Below are 21,078 nucleotides of genomic sequence, written 5' to 3' on the forward strand. Positions count from 1 at the left end.
GCAAAATTTAAAAGTAATGTTTAAATGATCAATATCCTAAAGGATTCGCCGAAAGGATATCGGTATTTTGAGAAGCATTAGAAATACAATTTATTTATGAAAAATTTTAATGTTGACGTAAAACTTCGTTAATTTACATGTATTTGGAGCACCTGGACAAAAAACAATATGAAAAAAAATGACTTACAAATAATTATTTAAAAAATGTTTAATCGTGTGATTGGTTCTTAATTATCAGCAGTGAAATAATCTGGTTTAGTTTATCCGTTTGTCTTGCTTCAATCTCCTCCATTCTTTTCAATAATCTCTGTTCTAGCCCCTGCAATTTGCTATCTATGAGAGCTATCAGATCTGTGGGTATATCCTGACTTGGATTCTCTGCTGGTACATGGCTGGTGGTACAGCCCTTCATCAAAGCCATGAACTGTTGAAATTTTTGAGATTGCGCTTCGCTCTTATCTGCCGCCGCCACCCCAGCAGTACTTGAACCTCCCTTCATCAAAATTTCTTGTATTTTCTGCAAGTCTATAGGCCTGGACTGAGTAGTAATGCCATTTGGATTGGGTGCTACATGTAAGATAGCACCGTAAATGCAAATCTCATTGGCCGATGTCAGAAGCTTCAGATTAATATCACAAATTCCAGATCTGTCGATTTCCACATCGTAGCGATAAGGCTGGATAGCTACATCGCTATCGTCTTCCTCAATGCTTGTGCCATAGATGGTCTCATAGTACTCCTGTGACGGACCCAAAAATAACTCCACTTTGGGGACACTGCACACAATGGTCAAGACCGAGATTTTAAAACGAGGCGATATGGAAAAGTTAAGCTCACAGGCCGTGGGTTTAGTAACATCGTTGGAGAACAAAACAGCACGATCTTCGCCGACCACTTCATCTATATCAGGTCTTGACAAAGGAAAATTAAATATAAACATATACATATATGTATTTCCAAACCAGTTTGGGCGTCATATACAAGTCCTTTGTTTATCTTACTCACTTGACAAATACATCTTCTTCATAAAGGCGAGCGGGCACTAGTTGGGACAACTCCTTACCAGCCGTCTGGGTCCAGTTACATCGCGCGTTGATAACTGTGCAGTCCATGTTTAAATTATAAAATACATGGATAAATTAAAAACAAAAGTACTCTACTTGTAAATCAAAACAAAAACATATACAAAACTTATCGATAAAATGTTTCTAGTGTCGATAACTTTAAGCGGGCGTTTGGCGGCGCCACCGAGTGCAAGTTTCACCCCCAATTCGCGATTTGACAGCTGCGACCTTGGTAAGCTCTCTTGTAGGTCAAATTTGGCCAAATTTTCAAAGAAAAGCGACAGTGCTGTAAGCGCTTGCGACGAGTATACACAATTTTCCGGAAACTAATTCGACCGTTATCATCTAATATGGGTGGAAAGTACAAGATTGTGATGGTCCGTCATGGCGAATCTGAGTGGAATCAGAAGAATCAATTCTGCGGCTGGTTCGATGCCAATCTGAGTGACAAGGGTCAGTAATGCATTAGTTTTACTGCGTTACCCAACAAGGCGTATACTTATTATAAATATCGATTATTATAGGCAAGGAGGAGGCCCTAGCCGCTGGTAAGGCTGTTAAGGATGCAGGCCTCGAATTCGATGTGGCCCACACTTCGGTTTTGACCCGTGCCCAAGTGACCCTAGCCAGCATATTGCAAGCCAGTGGCCACAAGGAAATTCCCATCCAAAAGACTTGGCGTCTCAACGAGCGCCACTATGGTGGTCTGACCGGTCTGAACAAGGCAGAGACGGCTGCCAAATACGGTGAGGCCCAGGTGCAAATCTGGCGTCGCAGCTTCGACACCCCACCACCACCAATGGAACCAGGCCATCCGTACTACGATACCATTGTTAAGGATCCTCGTTACGCTGATGGACCCAAGCCCGAAGAGTTCCCTCAATTCGAGTCACTCAAATTGACCATCGAACGTACACTGCCATACTGGAACGATGTGATCATTCCCCAGATGAAGGAGGGCAAGCGTATCCTGATTGCGGCCCATGGCAACAGTCTGCGAGGCATTGTCAAGCATTTAGATAGTGAGTACATATGATCTTTCCAGAATAGAGCTCCTCTGACTCTTAGTTGACTTTGACTTTTTTAGATCTCTCTGAGGATGCTATTATGGCTCTGAATCTGCCCACTGGTATCCCATTTGTTTATGAGTTGGACGAAAACTTCAAGCCTGTGGTGTCCATGCAGTTCCTGGGTGATGAGGAGACCGTCAAGAAGGCCATTGAAGCCGTGGCTGCTCAGGGCAAAGCCAAGTAAACCGCACAAAATACGGCAGACACAATTGCCCCGCATGATAACCCCACATGATCGTTGTTGTTGTTTCCGTAGCAGTTAATCTGATTCATCCCCACATTAAAGTTATTAAATAATTTATTCAAATCACGAGTCGACAGGTTTATTGAGTGGCCTCATTTCCGCTTGTTTTTCTTGCCATCTTTGGCCAGCTCCAGTCCTAAAATACACTTAGGCGGCACTTTATACGTTTCCGTGAGCAGGGTGAAAATGAATCTCACTTGGTTGCCCTGGATCTGGAGTTGTTCGTGCTTCTGATGTGGCAGTTTGACAATAGTTGTGCTCGCAGCGGCTCCTTGCTTGCAAAGTTTTATAAACTCTGACAGGATGATGCCATATGCTTCGATGTTGCTCACCAGGGTGACCTTCTTGTTCCCGGATCGTGTGGCCAATGACATTTGAATCAGGGGCTTTCCGCTCGTGTCCTTGCCACTGCACATTTGATACGAGTGCTCCATTTTGCTGGTAATTAATGAGCAGACTTCGCTTAAGGTCCCTTCTCGCTGATGACCGAACAGCTCGGCCAAAGTTTCATCTGGCCTAACCAATTTCGTCTGGACGTCGAGCAGGCCATTCTTGCTTACATATTCTCTGACAATTTTCTTAATCTGAGCAACAGGAATACCCTCTCCACGCTTATAATTTAATTTGGTAAAAAAGGCAGCTGTGACATCCGATACAATGTACATTTCCTTAAGTTCAGAGTGGAATAGTGGCGTCTCACTGACGCCTCCATTGGCATCGTTGACTTTCACATCGGTTATGAAGTTTACCACATCCGGATGCTCCAGATCCACAGAAGTGATTTTGTCTACTCCCTTGCTCTCTTCCCGTACTACAATGAATCCCTGATCCACCATCTCGGCCAGAAAATTGGATAGCTTCTTGTAACGAGTTTTTTTTAGGTCAATCTGCTCAGTTGCCTCGGTGACCACATAAAGTCGATAGAAATTGCTCGTCAGCAGGGGAAGTGGTAATTTCTTTCCATTGTTCTTGAGAGCTGCCAAAAAAGCATTCTTTAATATCGTCTCCTGGCTGATTTCCTGGGATAAAGTATCCTGCGAAGTGGATTCTTCATTCTCAAGAGTTAAGGCAGCGGTACTGGCTTCCAAGTCCAAGTCGGGTGCAGATACAGTTGCAAATGTTTCCGATTCAGCAATAACTGGTGGAACATCTACTTTGGGTGCCGTCTTCCTTTGTGGTTCAGCTCCCAGAGCGGGAAAATCCTCGGTAGTTAATGCTTTCGTTTTCAACAGTGGAATTTGCTGCACCAGGCTAGGCTCATGGGACCACAATTTATCTCCAAATAAATGCAGCATATTAACAGCCACGCCATGGCCACCACACATGTATAGCTCATCGCTGGAACGGGTCAACCGGCCCACACCCACTGCAGAACTGTTATTAGTTAGGTTGACAGCAACTGGAAGAGTAAAGTCAAATAACTTTAATGTGCCGAGCAATTCTCATTTTTAAGTGCTTGCTCACTCAACTGTCCCTTTTTATGGTGACCGTACATGCTTAGTCCCACACCCAGTGGCACGACTCCGGGCAGCATGAGATCTGCTCCGTTGGTTAGTTTTGGAAGCACACCCTCGTGGGTGGTGAAATATGGAAGGATGTCCTTTACAGTCCACAGGGTGTACAAAGTTGGTACCAGTTGCCCGCCATCCAGCTCGAAAAACATTGGCAACTTGTCGACACAATAGACCATACTCTGGATACCGCCATGTGTAAGAATCTTTATCTGCGTCAGAGCAGCCTTTGTCGGCATCAGGAGATCAACGGAAATGTGTGGATAGGCCAATTCAAGACGTTGCCTCAACTTTTTACCTTCTGAGCCCTTCAGAGCGGCACTGCTCTTTGGTCTGTAAGGCTTCAGAAACATTTGCAACTAGTGTAGATAACTAATAAATAAATAAAACGAAAACAACCTTAAGAAAATTAAGTGCAAAGCCACATGCAATAAAATTACTCTGTCTCACCTGCAAAACCAACAATGCCAAACAGCGATGACATTTCAAGTCTTTGCCAGCCAAAAAAGTGGCTAGTAATTTTGTTTTGTTAGCTTAACACAAAATAACGCTGACACAAACATGGCCAACATAAATAAAGTACGATAGAACATCCTACATAACTTAGTAGAGCAATAATCAAAGAAAAAGAAAGTTAAAGACCTGAAATAAATAAATAAAATTCTCATTCGGTAAGACCCAACGACACTAAATGTTTGCTGGGTTGTGCTATTTGGGGTTAGAATGAATCGATAGTTCGATCGATAGTGATGAAATTGAGTAATCGATAAATCAATTATAATCGATTTATGTTCCATCTCTATTTTTGTTATTTGTTATTTTGTTTTTAAAGGAAGCGGTTGTGCGGTCCATCGTTCTGTGGCGGGTGTTTCGCAGTGGATTCTTCGCGAGTAATTAATTAATTTTTATAACGAGTGAATATATTTTAAAAGGTAAAAGCTAATGCGGTGTGCCCAATTGATCAAAATATAATTACTTTCGGCTTTTCTTTTGTGGAATAACTGCATTTGTGTTTGTGTGTGCGTGTATGTTTGTGTATGTGCGAGGGCTGTTGTGTTTAATAAATTGAGTTAATGAGCTCCCAAATCAAGTGAAAACCAGTTAAAGTGCCCAAGAATTAAAGAAAATTTGTATAAAAAGCTCAAATGCAAGAAAATATTATATAATGATTAAAATGCAAAAAAATCCGCTCAACTGCAACGCGTTTTAGTAAAAAGAATCAAAATAGAGAAGGGAGACAAAGGGAATCAACGAGAGAAAGAGAGAGAGCGAGAGACATAGAAAGAGAGTGAGCAATGGCGAGGAGTGAAGAGAAGCCGCCACCGCGTGTCTGGAATATATTAATAAACATGTACCTGTGTGTGGGTGTATTTGTGTTGCGTGCAGTTAAGAATATTTTTTATCTTTTACTCCTTCAGCTGATTCACATTTTCGTTAATTTTTTTCTTTTGTTTTGTCTGAGGAGATGAAGAATTGTCTTCTTCTTTATCTAGCTTCAGCTGCTGCACACGCACTCACACCCCCACAACAGACTCTTCCCCTTTTCCTCGTCGTTCTATATTATAATTCGCCTCTTTTGCGCAATTAACAATAAATAATAATCAAATTTAATTATAAACAATTCTTTTCGGTTTATCTCCTGTCATGTGTTTTTTGTCTCTGACTTTGTTTTCGTTTTGTGTGTGTTTATTTTATTGATTCCTTTGTTATCCATGCTCCACCACCATCAACTTGCGCTCTCTCCCTCTGTCACTCTCCATTTCTCTCCCCACACTTATCTCTCTTCTCTACTTAGATTCTCTGTTAGTTGGAGTTCTATAAAGTTTTCGGTTTCGTGTAAGAGCGGTGTAAACAAATAACGGTAACCGGTTCTCGGATTTTCTTTTGCATTTTATAATTAACTGTTTATGTGATTATTTTGGCTCCTTGTGCGTGTGCGTGTGCGTATTTCCCCATATCTCCTTTGTTTTGTGTGTTAAAAATATAAATTTTTATGAAATGATCTAGAATCCGTACGATTCTTATTTAAAAACCCAAAGAAAAGGTATGTAAGTTATCAATATTTCTATACATATATGTATTTATATAATAAATCCACAAACTTCAAACGGTCCTTCAAATAATTTTTCAAATCTGTGAACTGTAAAGAAATCTGTGAGTTTTTCTGATGGAAATCGCCATCCAAAAAAAAGGAAGTATTGTAATGTGAAGTGAATTTTAGACAACTTAAATTGAGAAAGAATATAAATTAGACTGCAGAAAAGTGTCGGATGGGAATATTTTATTGTACCAATCTGGAAGGTTTATGAAAATGATTTATCTTTTAAGCTTTGAAGGCTTTTAAAATACATATTCTTTAAAAAGCTGAATTTCGTCGTCTCTCTTTAGCTTCAAAGGAATAAGTTAAAAAAGAAAACAAGCACACACACATAAACACTAAGACGTTTCGTGGCTGGATTTGATTTCCCTGAGGAAATGTTGTTAATAAAAATGCCCCAATTTTCCAGACCAGGATTGACCCACATTGACGACAAAAAAAAAAATGTGTCAACAAATATTAAAGAGAACCCCAAAGGTTTGCCTCCTTGTGTCCCTCCTCCTGCCCATGCCCCTGCCCCAAGAAATACGCGCTAAAATAGATGGACAGCAGCAGCAGCAGTTGTTCAATTGGCTCTCTGGCCCAACGAAACTGTCGAAGCATAAAAACTTAATCATATTAACGGCTCGAGAACCGGCTAGGGCCTACACAAGGAGGGTGTAAGAAGGGGTCAGGAGAAGCTTCGTTCAGCTAACTGAATAACTGAATGAATAAGCGAATGAGTGGCTGAATCAGTGAGTGACTGTGTAAACACAGCGAAAAATTAATGCCTGAGTGCCTTGTGATCAATTTTTGCATAATAAACTGGAAAAACTGAATTCATAAGCGGGGTGTAATAAGTAAACGAACGACAGACAATGTACCTATGTATGTACATACAAATATCTGTATATATTTCATTAAATTATATAGTCAAGTGCAGCATGTGAGAAAAACAAATGCACACACACACACACACACAAAATAAACACCTTCAGATTGGAATTGTGGTAAATTCTTTTTATGTCCCTCGAAGAGCTCGGCGAACTTTTGCGATGTGAACAAATTGTTTGAACAAAGGAAAAACAAACTTTTTGTAATATAAATTATAAAGCAAATATCTATAGCAATGTATGCGAGGGCTGCCCTAATAGTTGCCAAAAAACAATCGAAATAAATCAAAGACAGTAAAATAAGTTATAGAATGAATTCTAAACTTCAAGTTTAAAACAGTTTCCCCAATTGTTTTGCTTTAAGCTTATGGTTCTTTGACGTCCATAATCTTTTCTATTTTGTGGCGATATATGTATGTACATACATAAATGAAATCAGGCTTCCAGGTATGGAAAATATTTTGCTTACCGAAAATAAAAATGGAATAATGGTATTTATTTATGTGTTATCTTATCTGACATTCACACACATTAAACCATATAAGAATAAATAAATATAGAAAGAAAAAAAAATGAGCTATTTAATGTTGAAAAGATTCTTCAACTGCATTTGAGGGCATTTTTTCTTCATTCCCTTCCAACTCGTTTAGTTTCCTTTGGTGAAGTCTTGTCTCTTGTTGTGTCGTTTTATTCTTATACATACATACATACATATGTGTTTTTTGAGTGGCAAGTGCTAGAAAAGCTACTTTAGTGCTGACAGGCAACAATAACAACAACAATCATCTATGTATGTACAGTGAAACCTCGATATAACGAACTTCGTTATAACGAAAAACCCAATATAACGAATTTTTTGTTAAGTCCCTTGAAAGGACTAAGGTCTTACATTTCAGTACCTATAGCGAATCAATAGATATAACGAATAATTTTGCGATCCCCCTCAGATTCGTTATATCGAGGTTTCACTGTACTTGGAACTTGTGTCTTTGTCGTGTGGCCATGGCCAATGCTCTCTTTCCCTCTTATTGTTTGTCTGCCTGTCTTTCTCTCTCCAGTCAGCCTCCATGTGGGCAGAGTTCAACGTTTCGTTTTTATATGCTAATTCAGACAAAACCAACCAACAACCACTAGAGAAATATGTATCTCTGCAAATCGGTAAACTGTGTGTGTGTGTGTGGGTAATCTTGAATCAAAAATTAAGATATGATTAAAAGTGTCGAAATCCTGCGTTGTTGAACTCAATTACAATCATTTGGTAAGATAGGAATATTCAAAATAAAGTCTTACAAAAACTCTTTAAAGTGTTATCAAATATAACAATTATTGACGACTACTAAGAGTAACCAAAGTTTTGAATGTCATTTAACTGAACGACAGATTTCTATATAAAGATTATTACTCTATTGAGCCCTTAAGTAGTTCAAAGAATTACTTACTTATTTGTCTTACTTTATTCGTTAGCTTGGGCCACTCTTTACTGCACCGCCCGCCTATCGCTGTTTTTACATCTTGCTCATAGGTTCATCAACCTTTGCTGGAAGAGATAGTTAGAGAGGCAGTGACGTTCTTTTTAATCTCTTTGTTAACAGTTTATCATTTCTTTGCAATTTTTCACAACTTTTCTTTTTTTTTTTTTTTAGTTTTTTAGTTTCATTAAAATAATGTCAAGGCTGATGCATGTAAATTTATTTCCATTTTCCATATTTTTTGCCAACTTTTTGAGCTCATTTTATCTATTGTCTTGTCTTGCGCCTATGTCTCTCTCGCCTTTTGGCCAATGATGTCACGGAGATGTTCAATTTGCTGCTCCAGTTTTTCCCTTTTCATGCGTTTTGACTTTGTCACGCTTTTCCCCAAGCAATTTTCCACACTTGACTTTGTTTTCTTCGCATTTTCTGTTGTTCTGTTTGCCTTCTAACTAATATTTTGCTCATCGGTGGCTTAACTATTCCCCCTGCCCATGCCCTGAATTACACTAATGGCAGTTCTGAATGCATTTTATGTTTATGGTCTAGTTTGAGTTTTTTCCACTTGTGCATATGCCCAGTGTATGTGAGTGTGTGTGGAGTAGAAGAAAAACCTTTCGTTTTTTTGAAACAAAACCAAATTGAAGGCTAAGAGCATTGTTGTAAGAAAAAGGCACACTTTTATGTACATATGTACATAGACAAAAGACATTTTGGCCTTAATGCATTCCGCTGAAGCATTTACAAATAGCGTAAGAAGTTTGCAAAAAGGAAAGAACAAGCAAAAAGTTACACATTTTATATAGAAAATTTGTTCAAAAAATAGTTGAACTAAAGATGTTTATTATTGTTTATTAAACACTTGCAAATATCTAGAAATATTTGGATATATATTTTAATTTTATTGATAAAACTTTTTGTGTAATTTATTGGCATAATAGATTTGCATCGCCATGTGAACAACTCGAAAGCATTTTGCTATTTTTTATTCAATAATAGATTGAATGAACTATAAGAACAAAGTGCAATTGTTTGGCATGCCTTTTCGCCTCCTCTCCCTCACTCTGTCAAAGTATCAATCACTGTCAATACAAATGATGGCAATGGCAATTTCAAATTGGCGTCAATTTTGAAGGCCAATTAATGGAACGATCAAACGAAATGAAACACCATTTATAAATATGAAAAGTGTTGACATTTGCATATTCTTTCGATTTTTGTTTGTGTTGATTATGTTTCTAGGTATAAATAGAAAGCATTTCTACATTGAGTGCATGTCACTGGCACATCGTTGAATTGAATTGATATAAGCCAAAAAGCACTAACAACCGGATGTGTGAGTGAGGCGAGCAAGGAGCTTGGAACATACAAAAGGCCGGAATCTTTATTCTAGGAAATTTCCCATCCGGTTTTGTTTTGTACATACATACTACGTGTATTTCGTTGAGTGAATCATCAGTCTATATCTAAATATATACAAATGACGTATATTATCTAATTCATTCATTCAAGACCTTGAGGTAAAAGTAAAATGTTAAGATGAACACTTATTATTTTTGCACTCGAAGAAATTTGTAAGAATCAGGGAAAGATTTGCTCAATACTATTGAATGGTTTTATCATAAATGTATTCCTTACTATATAGGTTTTTCTTAAAGTGTATAAAATATTAATTTTGCTCATTTATTTTTCAGCAAACTAAACAAAAAAGTAAAAAAGACAACTCGGAAATTTGTCTCTCCATCTCATTCTTTTCCTACATCATAAATGTGTTCGGCCAGCAGCTATAAATCAGCGATTTAAGGTGAGTTAAATTTAGTAGATTGGCATATGTCAATGACTAAGAATGCCGAGTCTTTTTTGCCACAATATAAACAATGCGCGTCATTAGGTTAGTGCCGCCCCCTTTTAAGTTGGCCATTTACGTTTAAAAGATTACCAAAGAGTTAAGGATAGATCCATAAAATGGCCTAAAGTGTTAACATGTGTTTAAAATCGACTATCATGAAATGAAGTAGACTAAATGTTATCATGGTAACACTAACGTTATAAAGAGCGGTGTATGTTAAACATGGAATATTTGTGTGTGTTTTCTTTATTGATTTTTGCACATCTGTCCGTTGTGGCATATGTTAGATTAGATTGGGATTACTTTATAAGTGAAACATTGGCGTAATTTGATAGTAATACCCACAGTTGATTCAAAACCAGATGCATTTATAATACATATTTTGTTATTGGACTTAACCATTGAAAATAAGCTTTAAAACTTCCATTCATACAGTGAGTATTGCAAAAGGAATTTACGTTAGAAAGAAATCAGGAGCTGCAGTATTTTGAGAGAGCTTCCGTTTGGTAATGAAAGCATTCTTTGATAGATTCTTTTACAGAAGGTTATGATTGATTGTAAACGCATTTTAATAAATCTTTATCACTTTGTAATTAGACTTTCTTCTAATTTCCGAAACTAAATACTTCTTAGGCATAGTTTTAAATATCAGACTGAAAATCTTAGACACAAACCTAGGTATCATGAAACAGACGTTTGTCTGAAGTAAGTAAGTTTTCTGTTTCACTAAAATTACAGCTAAAGAATAAGGGATGACGATTGGACAAGTGCAAGTCTCTAACACAGAAAGCGACATGACAATGACCTGTAGTGGTACATACATAGACACCCCAAATGGCGGCATTACAGATAGTTCGAAAAATGTTTCTCTTCACTTCTCTTTTCCACATCGGTTGGTGCTGTGTCTGTCGGCCATAAATAGCTTCAATACATAAACATGTCCAAAACTAACTAACAGCAAACCACAAAAACAATGCAGGCAACAAACAAAACGAAAAAAAGGAAAAAAAAACATGTGCCGTAATTTCAACGTGTTTTTTGGTTTAAACTTATGGTTCAATAAACTCAGCACAAACTAATTACAGCATAAAAACAACCAAATGCCTAAGCATCGACTATAAGATACCTGGCTTTAAGTAGAAATAGAAAAGATAAAAAGCTCAATTTTGGAAAATCTCATCCATAATGCAATCTGCTTGACAAAATTGTCATTTGCGCAAAGATTTTTGGCCTAAAACCCAAAATAAAGAGGAATACAAACGCAAACTAACCATGGCTAACAGGCCATAGAAATCAATTAAAATGCCATTAAAATGAAACAGAAATTGAAATTAAAACTGTCAAACTGTACATAGAAGATATAAACACTAATAGACCAAAGAGAGCAAAGCAATTAAAAATAGTTTCAATTCGTTTTGGCTAGTTTCAATTTCGATTTCGATAAACCATCGTATCTGTGTGTGTGTGTGTGTGATGGCCCAATAAACTTTGCACTTTTCAACGATTGGCCCATAGCCAATTCGTTTTAAAATTTGCCAACTAATTAAAAGCAAAAAACAAAACGCATGATGCATAATAGCTATATAGGTAGTAGGTGGTAAAATAATATAAAAAGCGTCACATTGATATCCAGCAGGTGCAAATCAAGAAAATTAAAACGAACCTACAGCTAAAATATAAACGTGAAAACGATTTGGACCTTATTTAGAAGACTTTTAGCCAACTTAGTGTCACCAACATAGTACAGTCTGTTAAGAACCGATATTCTTTTGACACTTGGGTACATGGTGAACTTTAAATTTAAATTTCATATATTTAGTCATTTTTATTATATTGATATTCGATATTTATAAGTTAAAATTGTCCAAGTATTAACTGATTGCTCGTTTTTAAACAACTTTGCTTTAATTTAAACAAATTGGAAATGTTTTTGTTTGTCATTAAATGGAAGTCTAAGCTGAATGCAATGCAACTGACTTCTTGCATTGGCCAATATCCGCTGGCAATGCATTCAAGCAGCAACAAAAAGCAAACAACAAATAAAAATAATTCACTGAATGACTGACAGAATGTCAAATAGTAATACAAAGTGGGCGAGAGGGAGACAGAGAAGTGGAGCGTCAAAGAGGGGGGAAGGAAAAACACAGGAAAGCTGTGTGTGTGGATCATGCACATTGACTTTTTGTTGTTGGCCTTCGTTGACCGGTAACTTCCGTCACCCTATAATAACTATGTCATGTCATAAACCCAAACCCAGAGAGTAATCTTTCTTTCTCTCTCACCCCAAGCCCCACCCTCCCATCTCTTTGTCTCTTTGGTTGGTATACGACCTGCCCTTTTAACTGTAAATTACAGTGTGTACATAGTTTCAGTTATGTATCTGGGTACATACATATATACCAAAAGAAGCAAAAACAGAACTCAAAAACCAACCTTGCATCGTTTTGGGTAACCTCAGCTATTCTATACCCTACACAGCTGGCATATCAACTGAACAGTCCATGAGTATAATTTGTAGGGTATCTGGTATACCTTCTATGAAAAGGATCACAAATACCTTTAAGCCTTATTCGTATTCTGTTGGTGGTCACTGCCTTTCCTATTTATTAACCAATTTTAATAGACATTTCATTGTACGTATACTTAATATTTTTGATTTTGTTTTAACTTGTTTCTAAAAGTATGTAGTCTCGTTTATAGAGTGTAGGAAATGATTCATGCGCAACTAGAAAACTTGTTTGCTAACAACAACAACAACAAAAGCAACCAACGAACCATCAAGTTGCATCTGTGGATGAAAAATCTCTAAGAATCAAGTTTAAAAGGTTTTCTTCTTTTTATTTTTTCTGATTTTTCTTTTTTTTGGTTTGTTACTTTTTCTACCCAATTATATTGAGAAATGTTTATTAGGGGCCACGCCCCATTTATTGAATTGCAAGCCTCTGTTTTTTGTACTGCGGTCGCTTAACTTTCCAATTGATAATTGGATTTGCGTTTTGCTGATTGGAAACAAAAACCGAGAAACGAACCAAAAGAAACCAGCCCCTTACCTTATATGGATCGAAGGATGGCGATGGATCGATCGATCGATCGGCTTGATTGAACCGTACCAAATGAGCCCAGCTGATTCATTCCATTGGCCTCAATTAAACAGTTGGTCAAGGTTTGCATTAAGCGAACGTGCTTATCGCTATCAAAATTCTGTCGAGTCGAATTTTTTTCTATCGGGTTATCCTTATCAGTAAACAATTTCCATGTGTGTGTGTGTGTGTGTTTTCAATATGTAGACCTTTAACTGTAATAAAAGGTATTGAAATGGCGCCGTGCCCGTACTTATATGGCCATTAAATGCAATAACAACTAAAATACAAATTGAAAAAATTCACATGAGATAAGACGTTCAATGAATATGTGTTTATTTTTCCAATATATTATCAAGAAATCAGGAAATTTATTCTTTAAATGGTAAGAGCGGGGAATTATAATAATCAATGCAATTTTTTTTATAGTTTATAGTTCTCTTTCAACATCGGACATAGGCTGATCACCGCAAGTAACCTATCCTTTTTTATATAAACCATTTCATTTAGTTGGTCGAATTTGGTATGTAAAATTGTTACATATTTTTGTTAATTCAATTGTTTTATTATTTATAACAGACAATTTCAGAGCATCTCTTAGCCTTTCACACTCAATAAAAAAGAAGCAATCAATTCCATTTTGAATATTTTTTAAATCTATAAAAGTAAAAGCTTATGACTAACAGCTATAACCATCAGCACGCGATTTAATGGCAGGTTAAAACTAAAAGGAAATTATTGTTGAGATCTTACGAGGTTGGATCGATTACTTTTGACAAATGGTTCTCTCGTTTATTGGCAACGTTTGTTGTTGTTTTCACAAGATTTTATTTAAAGCACGTGCGTTGGCTTAAGTATTGTTTTATTCACTTTAGACCATGGCCACTTGAAGCGGTTTTTAATAAACATTTTGGCGCTTGCCACCCACGCACACAAAGACACATACACACACACACACACTTGGACAGAGACACCTGCCTACGTTTAGTTGATTTTGTGGTCATTTAATGTCAGCTACTTTGGCTATAAAATTTATGCCATAATACGATTTACTAGAAGGTGGGCGTGGCGTCACCTTAATTTTTGAGAAATATTTTCTTGGCATCGCGTGCACACACACTCATACGTATGTGAATATGAGTGTGTGTTGGCGTGCTCTGGCCAATTGTATTATTCACCTCAGGCCCTCACCCTCATTCCTCCGATTCTCTCACCAAGCGATTCATTGACCAGATTTCATGACTCTGCACAATATAATTGAAATAGGTGCTCATGTTTTTGTTATTGTTGCCATCGATGTTGGTTAGAAATAATGCGGCTTGGAAATTGTTAGCTACCATTTATCCACACGAGTTGGCCATGAACCAGTGACGGTTTTTTCCCCCCATTTCATTGTTTCTAGTTTTTTTCTTGCCATTTTTGTACAAACAAAAAGTGAAAAAGTAAAAACTGGTGTCTAGCCATTACAAAGAAAAAGTGAAATAACAATAAAAAGAAATTTTTTTTAGTATTTAAACAAAAGTAACATACATATTTGTATGGCAATTCAATGGAAATTCAATTTCAATTAACGAGAAACTTCAAAATGCATTCAATAGATGAAATTTGGCCAAATGTAAAGCAAGTTTCATATAATTAGTTTATATAACTATATAAAGAAGTTATCATATAATTAGTTTAAACAATTATTATAATAATTTTCTTTGAGACTTAAACACTTTGAGTTGAATTGGAACTATAAGTTGACCATTATAGTTATCAATCTATATAATTTCTAAAAGAAGGGAGGATTTTGTGTTTTTTAATAGTTACTGATTAAATGGGTAGTAATGAGAATTATTGTAAATACTTTAATTTTGTGTGAAATATACTTGTGCTTAGAATAGAATGTTCCCATCGATCTTGTGTTAGTTCATTGCAATCACAATCAATGCCATTGCATTCCTCAACCGAAGGCAAACAAATGCCAAATGAACAAAATGTTTGTGCTGTGCAAACATCTCTCAAGAGACAACAACAACAACAAGAGGGAGAGACAACTGATCGTAATAGAATTGAACAGAATGCAATTACGCAATTTCATTTTCACATAATTTCATTACACATTTATGCAGAAAAGGAAAAAGAATGAGAAAAAAATAAAATGAGTTAATAGCAATTGAAAGTTATAATGGCATGGGTTTTATATTCTTAAGTCAGTCAGTCAATCAATCAATCAAATACTCCGTCAATCAGTCACTTATGGCAAGCAAGAGTTCACTGACTTGCTCAGGCAGGGGAAAATATTGTTGACCTAAAAAACTGCAACTTGGAAAACTGTTTTTCTGTTTTCTGCGCAATGGAACAATAAAGCCTCGACAATGGACGACAGCGGCATCGGCATCTATGGCTTTGAAATGTGCTGTCATCACAATAATGAAAATAGTAATAATAATGAAAACGATCATAATGCTGATTATGCGAGACTACCACACATGAGCGGCGTGAGGCAGTGGTCACTCTTGTCCATTGCAAACAGTGGCGGATTCTGCGATTGTAAGCAGAGAAAAAGCAGAAAGAAAGAGTGTAAGGCTCCATCGAATAAAATGAATAGAAACAGAGAAGCTAAAAGTATTCATAATGTTCACTGCAGAAAGGGCACTTATGAATCAGAAAATATAAGTCCGAATAATGGGCTGGGTACCTTTGTCTTTAAAGTGAACTACATCTTGTTCAATACTTTTTACTTATTTTTCGTTTTAAATGTTAAATGTTGCACAATTTTACTTACTTTATAACTTGAATGTACTCATTTACAATCATTTTGATAACTCTATTAGTTAGAATGAAATGTACAACTTACTTTTCTCAAAACAACGATTAGATAATGCTAAATATGACTCAATATAGATGCCCTTATTGTTCAGACCTTTATATTTCTAAATCCGCTCGTGATTTGAACAAAATAGAAATGAACTTTTTTTTATCAGATTAAATTTATGACAATTTTCATGCTTTTGGGCAGGTCAATTGGAGGCACTAAATTATAGTTTTTTTTAGGCCAATCAGCATTCTTCACGATCCGCAGATGAGCGACAGAGACAGAGAAGAGAGACAGAGAGGAAAAATGTAATACAGCTTATTATTATTGTTATCTGTGGCACTTCCTTGATTCAATGTGTGTTGCATGCAACTCTTTGGATATACATTTTTTACATGTGTTACTCCACATGCCGCAATTGCATGAGGCAGAACCGAAAGTGGTAGGTACAGAGAAACAGAGAGAGACAGAGAGAGACATTACTTGCCCCACATACAAATCTGTGAGTTGGATTGCTGTTGGTGGGGGCCTTGCTGCGTTTTTCATTTCTCCTCTGGCCTGTTGGGCCTTCTTTTTGGCGTGTGCTCACTCAATTAGCGCCCAGAGGAGCGAAACAGAAACAACAAGAAGCAAGACGAAGAAGAAGAAGAAGCCAAATGCTGAAATAAAAATTGCAATTGCAACAATCGCATCGGCCGAGGATTGTGCAAATATATCTCTCTTTCTGCTAACTAACTGCAAAATGAACTATTTTGTTTGCTTCTTCTTCTTCTATTGCTTCTGCTTGATATGTGTAAATAAGATTTGGTTTCATCCAAGTGGCTAACAAGCTGCCAGTCCTGAGGGGGTGGGGTGGAGGAGAGAAAATCGTTTAAAAATATGCCTCAGGCCACACATTTCGATGTGGTTGTTCAATGTTTGCAATGAAAATGCCAAACAAAACGAGCAAAAAAAAAACAAAAATGTTGTATAAATAAAATACAACAGAAAAAAAAAAAAAATTGTACTATATAAATAACTTTTGGTTTTTCATTTGGTTGCACTTTAAATGGTTGCTGCTTGGTTAGCTTTTCTACTTTCGATTCACAATTTATTTATAACACATTCATTGCTATATCAAATACTCACATACACACACACCAATTTCAAAATTGTAATCGATAAACTTAAAAACCGATTTTTGTCAGGATAAGGAAAGATCCTTACTTTAATTCTGATTGCATATTTGGTATTATTTGGTAGCTTCCTTTCAAAGCCAACTTTTCAGATACATCAATTTAAAATTACAAAAGTTCTAAACAGGTCTGTACTTAAGCCAATTACAATTAGCCATGACACACCGCATAACTTTATATAATTGCACCGATTTACTAAACAACTTATCTTGAGATATGTATAAAGATTCTATGGCCTTAATTGACTTATTAAAAGGTCATTAAAATTGCATTCATCATCGATATTAGTCACAAGTACGAATTTGATGCTATTGTAACTCATACGCCAAGTACACCCAAGCCCGTTGAAAACTTCTAAATAAACATGTTTCGAAAAATTAGAACTGCGAGCCAACAACAACTTGGTTGAGACATCTAATCCATATCAGAGAGCCAAGTAGCAACTTGTTTCTCGTGAAAGTGAAATACATGGGACCTAAAATGCCTTTGAAAGTGAAACTTTCTAACGTTGTTTCTACTGCTGTGTGTGTGTTTCTGTTTGTCCACTTGCTAAGTACTTGACAGACGTATGTGATGATATTATGAATATAGAGGAGGGATGCGGGGTGTCAACAGTGTTGTGTTTGTTTATCAAATAAACAAAGATTCCAATTTACTTTTCTCTCTCTTTGTCTGGGGTTTATTTGGTATTGCCTTATGGGAATCAAATTGCCATGCAAACTGCATCATGTTTATTAGATTCAATAAATTTATTTGGTAATACTACATCTGAAAAAGGTGTTAACCTTGTTCGCTCTCTTGATGTTTTCAATGGCGAAAGCCATTTTTGGTAGCTATTACTTTCCTGTCTATACATTTTTGGGATTTATCATGGTCAGCCTGAGGAGGAGGAGAAGGATGCGACACAGCAGCAGCAATTCATCAACACGCCGAAACATCGTATTAGAGATTTGTCATGGCAGCTAGTAGACGAATAATTAAAGACTTTCACCTGCGCCAGCAAATGCAGATGCCCATTTTCATGGCCAAGCCAATGCACTTGAAATAGGCACATTGCCTTTTTGCAACAGAAAAACGAGAGACACATTTCTTAATAGCCGCTTTTCACGCACGGTCGTTGAGCCTCCTCGCACCATGAAGACATCAAAAAGCAACTCATCAAAGAGGAGTGGACAACGCGTGAAAATTACAATTTTTTTTGCACCATGTCCGTTTGTCCGTCGTACGTTGTGACACTGTCGGCCAACCACTGTAACCACAGGGCGGGTTTTACATTCAGCCTGGTCGAAGTAGTAAATCTGCATACTCACTGGCCAAGTCCAAGAGATCCTAGGGTATATGAACTGGCCATTGAACTAAAACAAAGCAACAAAAGTCACAAAATACTAAAAACTCGTCAAATTTATTCATCAATATAGATGAATTTTGTTATCTTTATGAGGAAAAGTCAGTATTACTTTAAATTCTTCCTGTAATCGCGAGGATTCTTTGCTCTGAAGACTATTTACAGTTTCTATTAATCTGACGTCTATGACGTCATATGCTTAAATGTGTGTATTACTAAGTTGTGTATATACATTTACTGTTTCGAGCTAAAATAAAGAAGCTTAACCTTTTTTATCACATCATAAACTAAATAAACAAGACACATACAAAAGTAAATACAACTTATTTTCCAAAAACAAAAGATAGATATCAGAGAGAGACAGAGAGAGAGAGATAAACACGAATGATTTCATCTCATCTAATTTGACTACAATCTTATATATATATAGTGGTAGATCTGTATATATCAACATAAACTTGTATATGGTTGTTGCCATGGCATTGCAACTTTAACCTTAGTTGGTAATTTATGTTTGCTATGCAGAGTCACTTGTTGCTGCAGTGCGGTTGATGTTGTTGTTGCTGCTGTTGTTGTTAGTTAATCATCTCTTATATCATTTGACCTCGACAAGAGTTCGAAGCGCTCTCCTGCATAATCAAGCAGTACATCAAATCATACGATCCGTTCATTTTGTATCTTGGTTTTTTTTTTTCTTTTTCTATCATAATTAACATCTACACAAATAAATGCAATTAGCAGTCACTGCCATTGTTGTTGTTGTTGTGTTGATATTGCTGCTTGGTTCGGCTTAATTGCACTTTCATTGGCATCAGCAGAGTTCATTGTCATTGCAACCAAATAATAATGCTGCGGGATGTTGGGGCCTCCGTGTTAAACTGATGTTTCTAGCCTACGTTTAAGTATCTATAAGATACACACACATATAACACGAAGAAGCCAATATAAACAGAAAACTATGTGTATATGCAAGAACAACAACAACAACAACTTGTGCATGGGTCGCACATTTTGTTTAAAAATAACATCAAAATAAGAAGAAATCTATCTGCATAGGCCTTTTTGGGCCCACTCGATGCTGCACACAGCTGGCTGGCTGGCCCCATGGACTTTCAAAAACGGGGACGCCTATTCGCTTTAACAACAACAAAAACAAAAGGCCAAATTGTGTAAACATTGGACCTGACTCCGCTCTCTTCAATATTCAACATTCATCCTCACTATTAATATCAAGGCAGGAAACTGTTTCTGAGAAGAGCTCAAACTTAAACCTAATATCAAACAAATCAAAAAAACTTTTGTTAAAGTTTAGTGAATTGAAAATGCGCAAAATCAAAATAAGAAAAAGAGAAATATGAAAGTGGCCAAAAGGTCTCAGGTTAACTTGCCGCTTACAGCTTTGTTTACGCTGTTTTGTTGTTGGATTAATATAAATATAAACAGAACAGCAAAATTGAACTTTGTTCTTGAGTGTTCTGATTTCAAATCCACTCTCACATTTCTAATAGCAACTCTAAATATATTAGAATAGAATATTCAATAATAATTATTATTATAATTTATTCTACCTTTGAAATGTGAACCAACAATTACAGTCTATAGTTGGCTTATTAGAATTTACTTTCCATTAGTTTAAACATCTCTTTGAATTAACATAATAGACAAATTTTTTGTCTGTATACATAATTTCGATTTAATTTTTTTCTTCTTCGTCGTCTTTCTTTTGAATTCTGTTTTTTTGGTTCGTTTCTTTCTGAGTTTTGCCCATGTATTACATAATCTCTTTTGTGACATAAATCAATGTCTTCAACCAGACAAAACATATAGAAATTAGCATAAAAAACCAAATAACTATCTAAAATTGTTGATTTGATTAGCTTAAAATCTTATACTGTGTGTGTGTGTGTGTAAATACCAAAAAATACAATTTGATTTCTTATTTCCGCTTATCGCTTTTTGTTTTTGGGGTGTGGCATTAAAGAATTGTGTTTTTTTTTTGGTCATTTGCCGCTGCCAGCACTTGACCCATTCGCCTGGCAATGTGTGGCAACAAACAGAGCTCAAAAGACTCAACTTATAAAAAAAAAGAGAGAGAGGGAAAGAAAAACAAAAAAAATGTTGCAAGTGAAAGCGCCAACTTTATTTCGGAAAATAAAATTTCCTTAAGGCAAGTAAAGAAAAAGGAGAAAAAAATATACTAAACTTGCCGTCTGCAATCATATTTCACCTCTGCAGCATTTTTCTGTTGCACTTGCTGTGGTTTCTTACTGTTGTTGTTGTGGTAGTTCTTGTTGTTGCTTTGGCTATAAAAATAACTGAACACTTGCCATTGCACACTTGGCCAAGTTTGGCAACTTGACGGCTGCAACCGGCAGCAACAAAAAACCAGTTGTTGCCGTTGCCGTAGCCATTGCTGCCGCCGTTGCTGTTGTTGCTGTTAGCCAAAACTTTTGCCTGCCTAGTATTTCTAACTATTTTCGTCATTTGCTGTAGTTGTTGTT

General features: G+C 36.5%; 4 protein-coding genes across 21 annotated transcripts in view; 2 read left to right on the top strand and 2 right to left on the bottom strand.

Annotated features, from left to right (window-relative positions):
• Window positions 1–112: 112 nt before the first annotated feature.
• Window positions 113–1,222, bottom strand: LOC137584299 (uncharacterized). The gene is made up of 2 exons (XM_068299632.1): window positions 1,006–1,222; window positions 113–911 (listed from the first exon to the last, which is right to left on the bottom strand). Exons 1-2 carry the CDS (start codon window positions 1,110–1,112, stop codon window positions 209–211), a joined length of 810 nt encoding a protein of 269 aa, XP_068155733.1. The 5' UTR covers window positions 1,113–1,222; the 3' UTR covers window positions 113–208.
• Window positions 1,223–1,301: 79 nt separating this feature from the next.
• On the top strand, window positions 1,302–2,447 carry Pglym78 (phosphoglyceromutase 78). Its single transcript, XM_068299633.1, has 3 exons — window positions 1,302–1,517; window positions 1,589–2,086; window positions 2,152–2,447. Exons 1-3 carry the CDS (start codon window positions 1,415–1,417, stop codon window positions 2,316–2,318), a joined length of 768 nt encoding a protein of 255 aa, XP_068155734.1. The 5' UTR covers window positions 1,302–1,414; the 3' UTR covers window positions 2,319–2,447.
• eIF2D (eukaryotic translation initiation factor 2D) lies at window positions 2,415–4,305 on the bottom strand. The gene is made up of 2 exons (XM_068299631.1): window positions 3,843–4,305; window positions 2,415–3,777 (listed from the first exon to the last, which is right to left on the bottom strand). The coding sequence occupies exons 1-2, from the start codon at window positions 4,240–4,242 to the stop codon at window positions 2,471–2,473; spliced, it is 1,707 nt and encodes a 568-aa protein (XP_068155732.1). The 5' UTR covers window positions 4,243–4,305; the 3' UTR covers window positions 2,415–2,470.
• A 386-nt stretch (window positions 4,306–4,691) lies between these two features.
• Mical (Molecule interacting with CasL) overlaps window positions 4,692–21,078 on the top strand; it is a 44,203-nt gene continuing 27,816 nt past the window's right edge. For 8 of the 18 annotated variants that reach the window (XM_068301043.1, XM_068301026.1, XM_068301029.1 and 5 more), the window contains exons 1-3: window positions 4,692–4,821; window positions 5,897–5,933; window positions 10,023–10,132. The gene's annotated coding sequence lies outside the window, so the exon portion shown is untranslated. The remainder of the gene's footprint in view (window positions 4,822–5,896; window positions 5,934–10,022; window positions 10,133–21,078) is intronic. The other 10 variants (XR_011033543.1, XM_068301032.1, XM_068301034.1 and 7 more) reach the window with 3 other exon arrangements.

Source organism: Drosophila tropicalis, unplaced genomic scaffold (assembly GCF_018151085.1).
Source record: "Drosophila tropicalis isolate 14030-0801.00 unplaced genomic scaffold, ASM1815108v1 contig_878, whole genome shotgun sequence".
NCBI classification, from domain to species: domain Eukaryota; kingdom Metazoa; phylum Arthropoda; class Insecta; order Diptera; family Drosophilidae; genus Drosophila; species Drosophila tropicalis.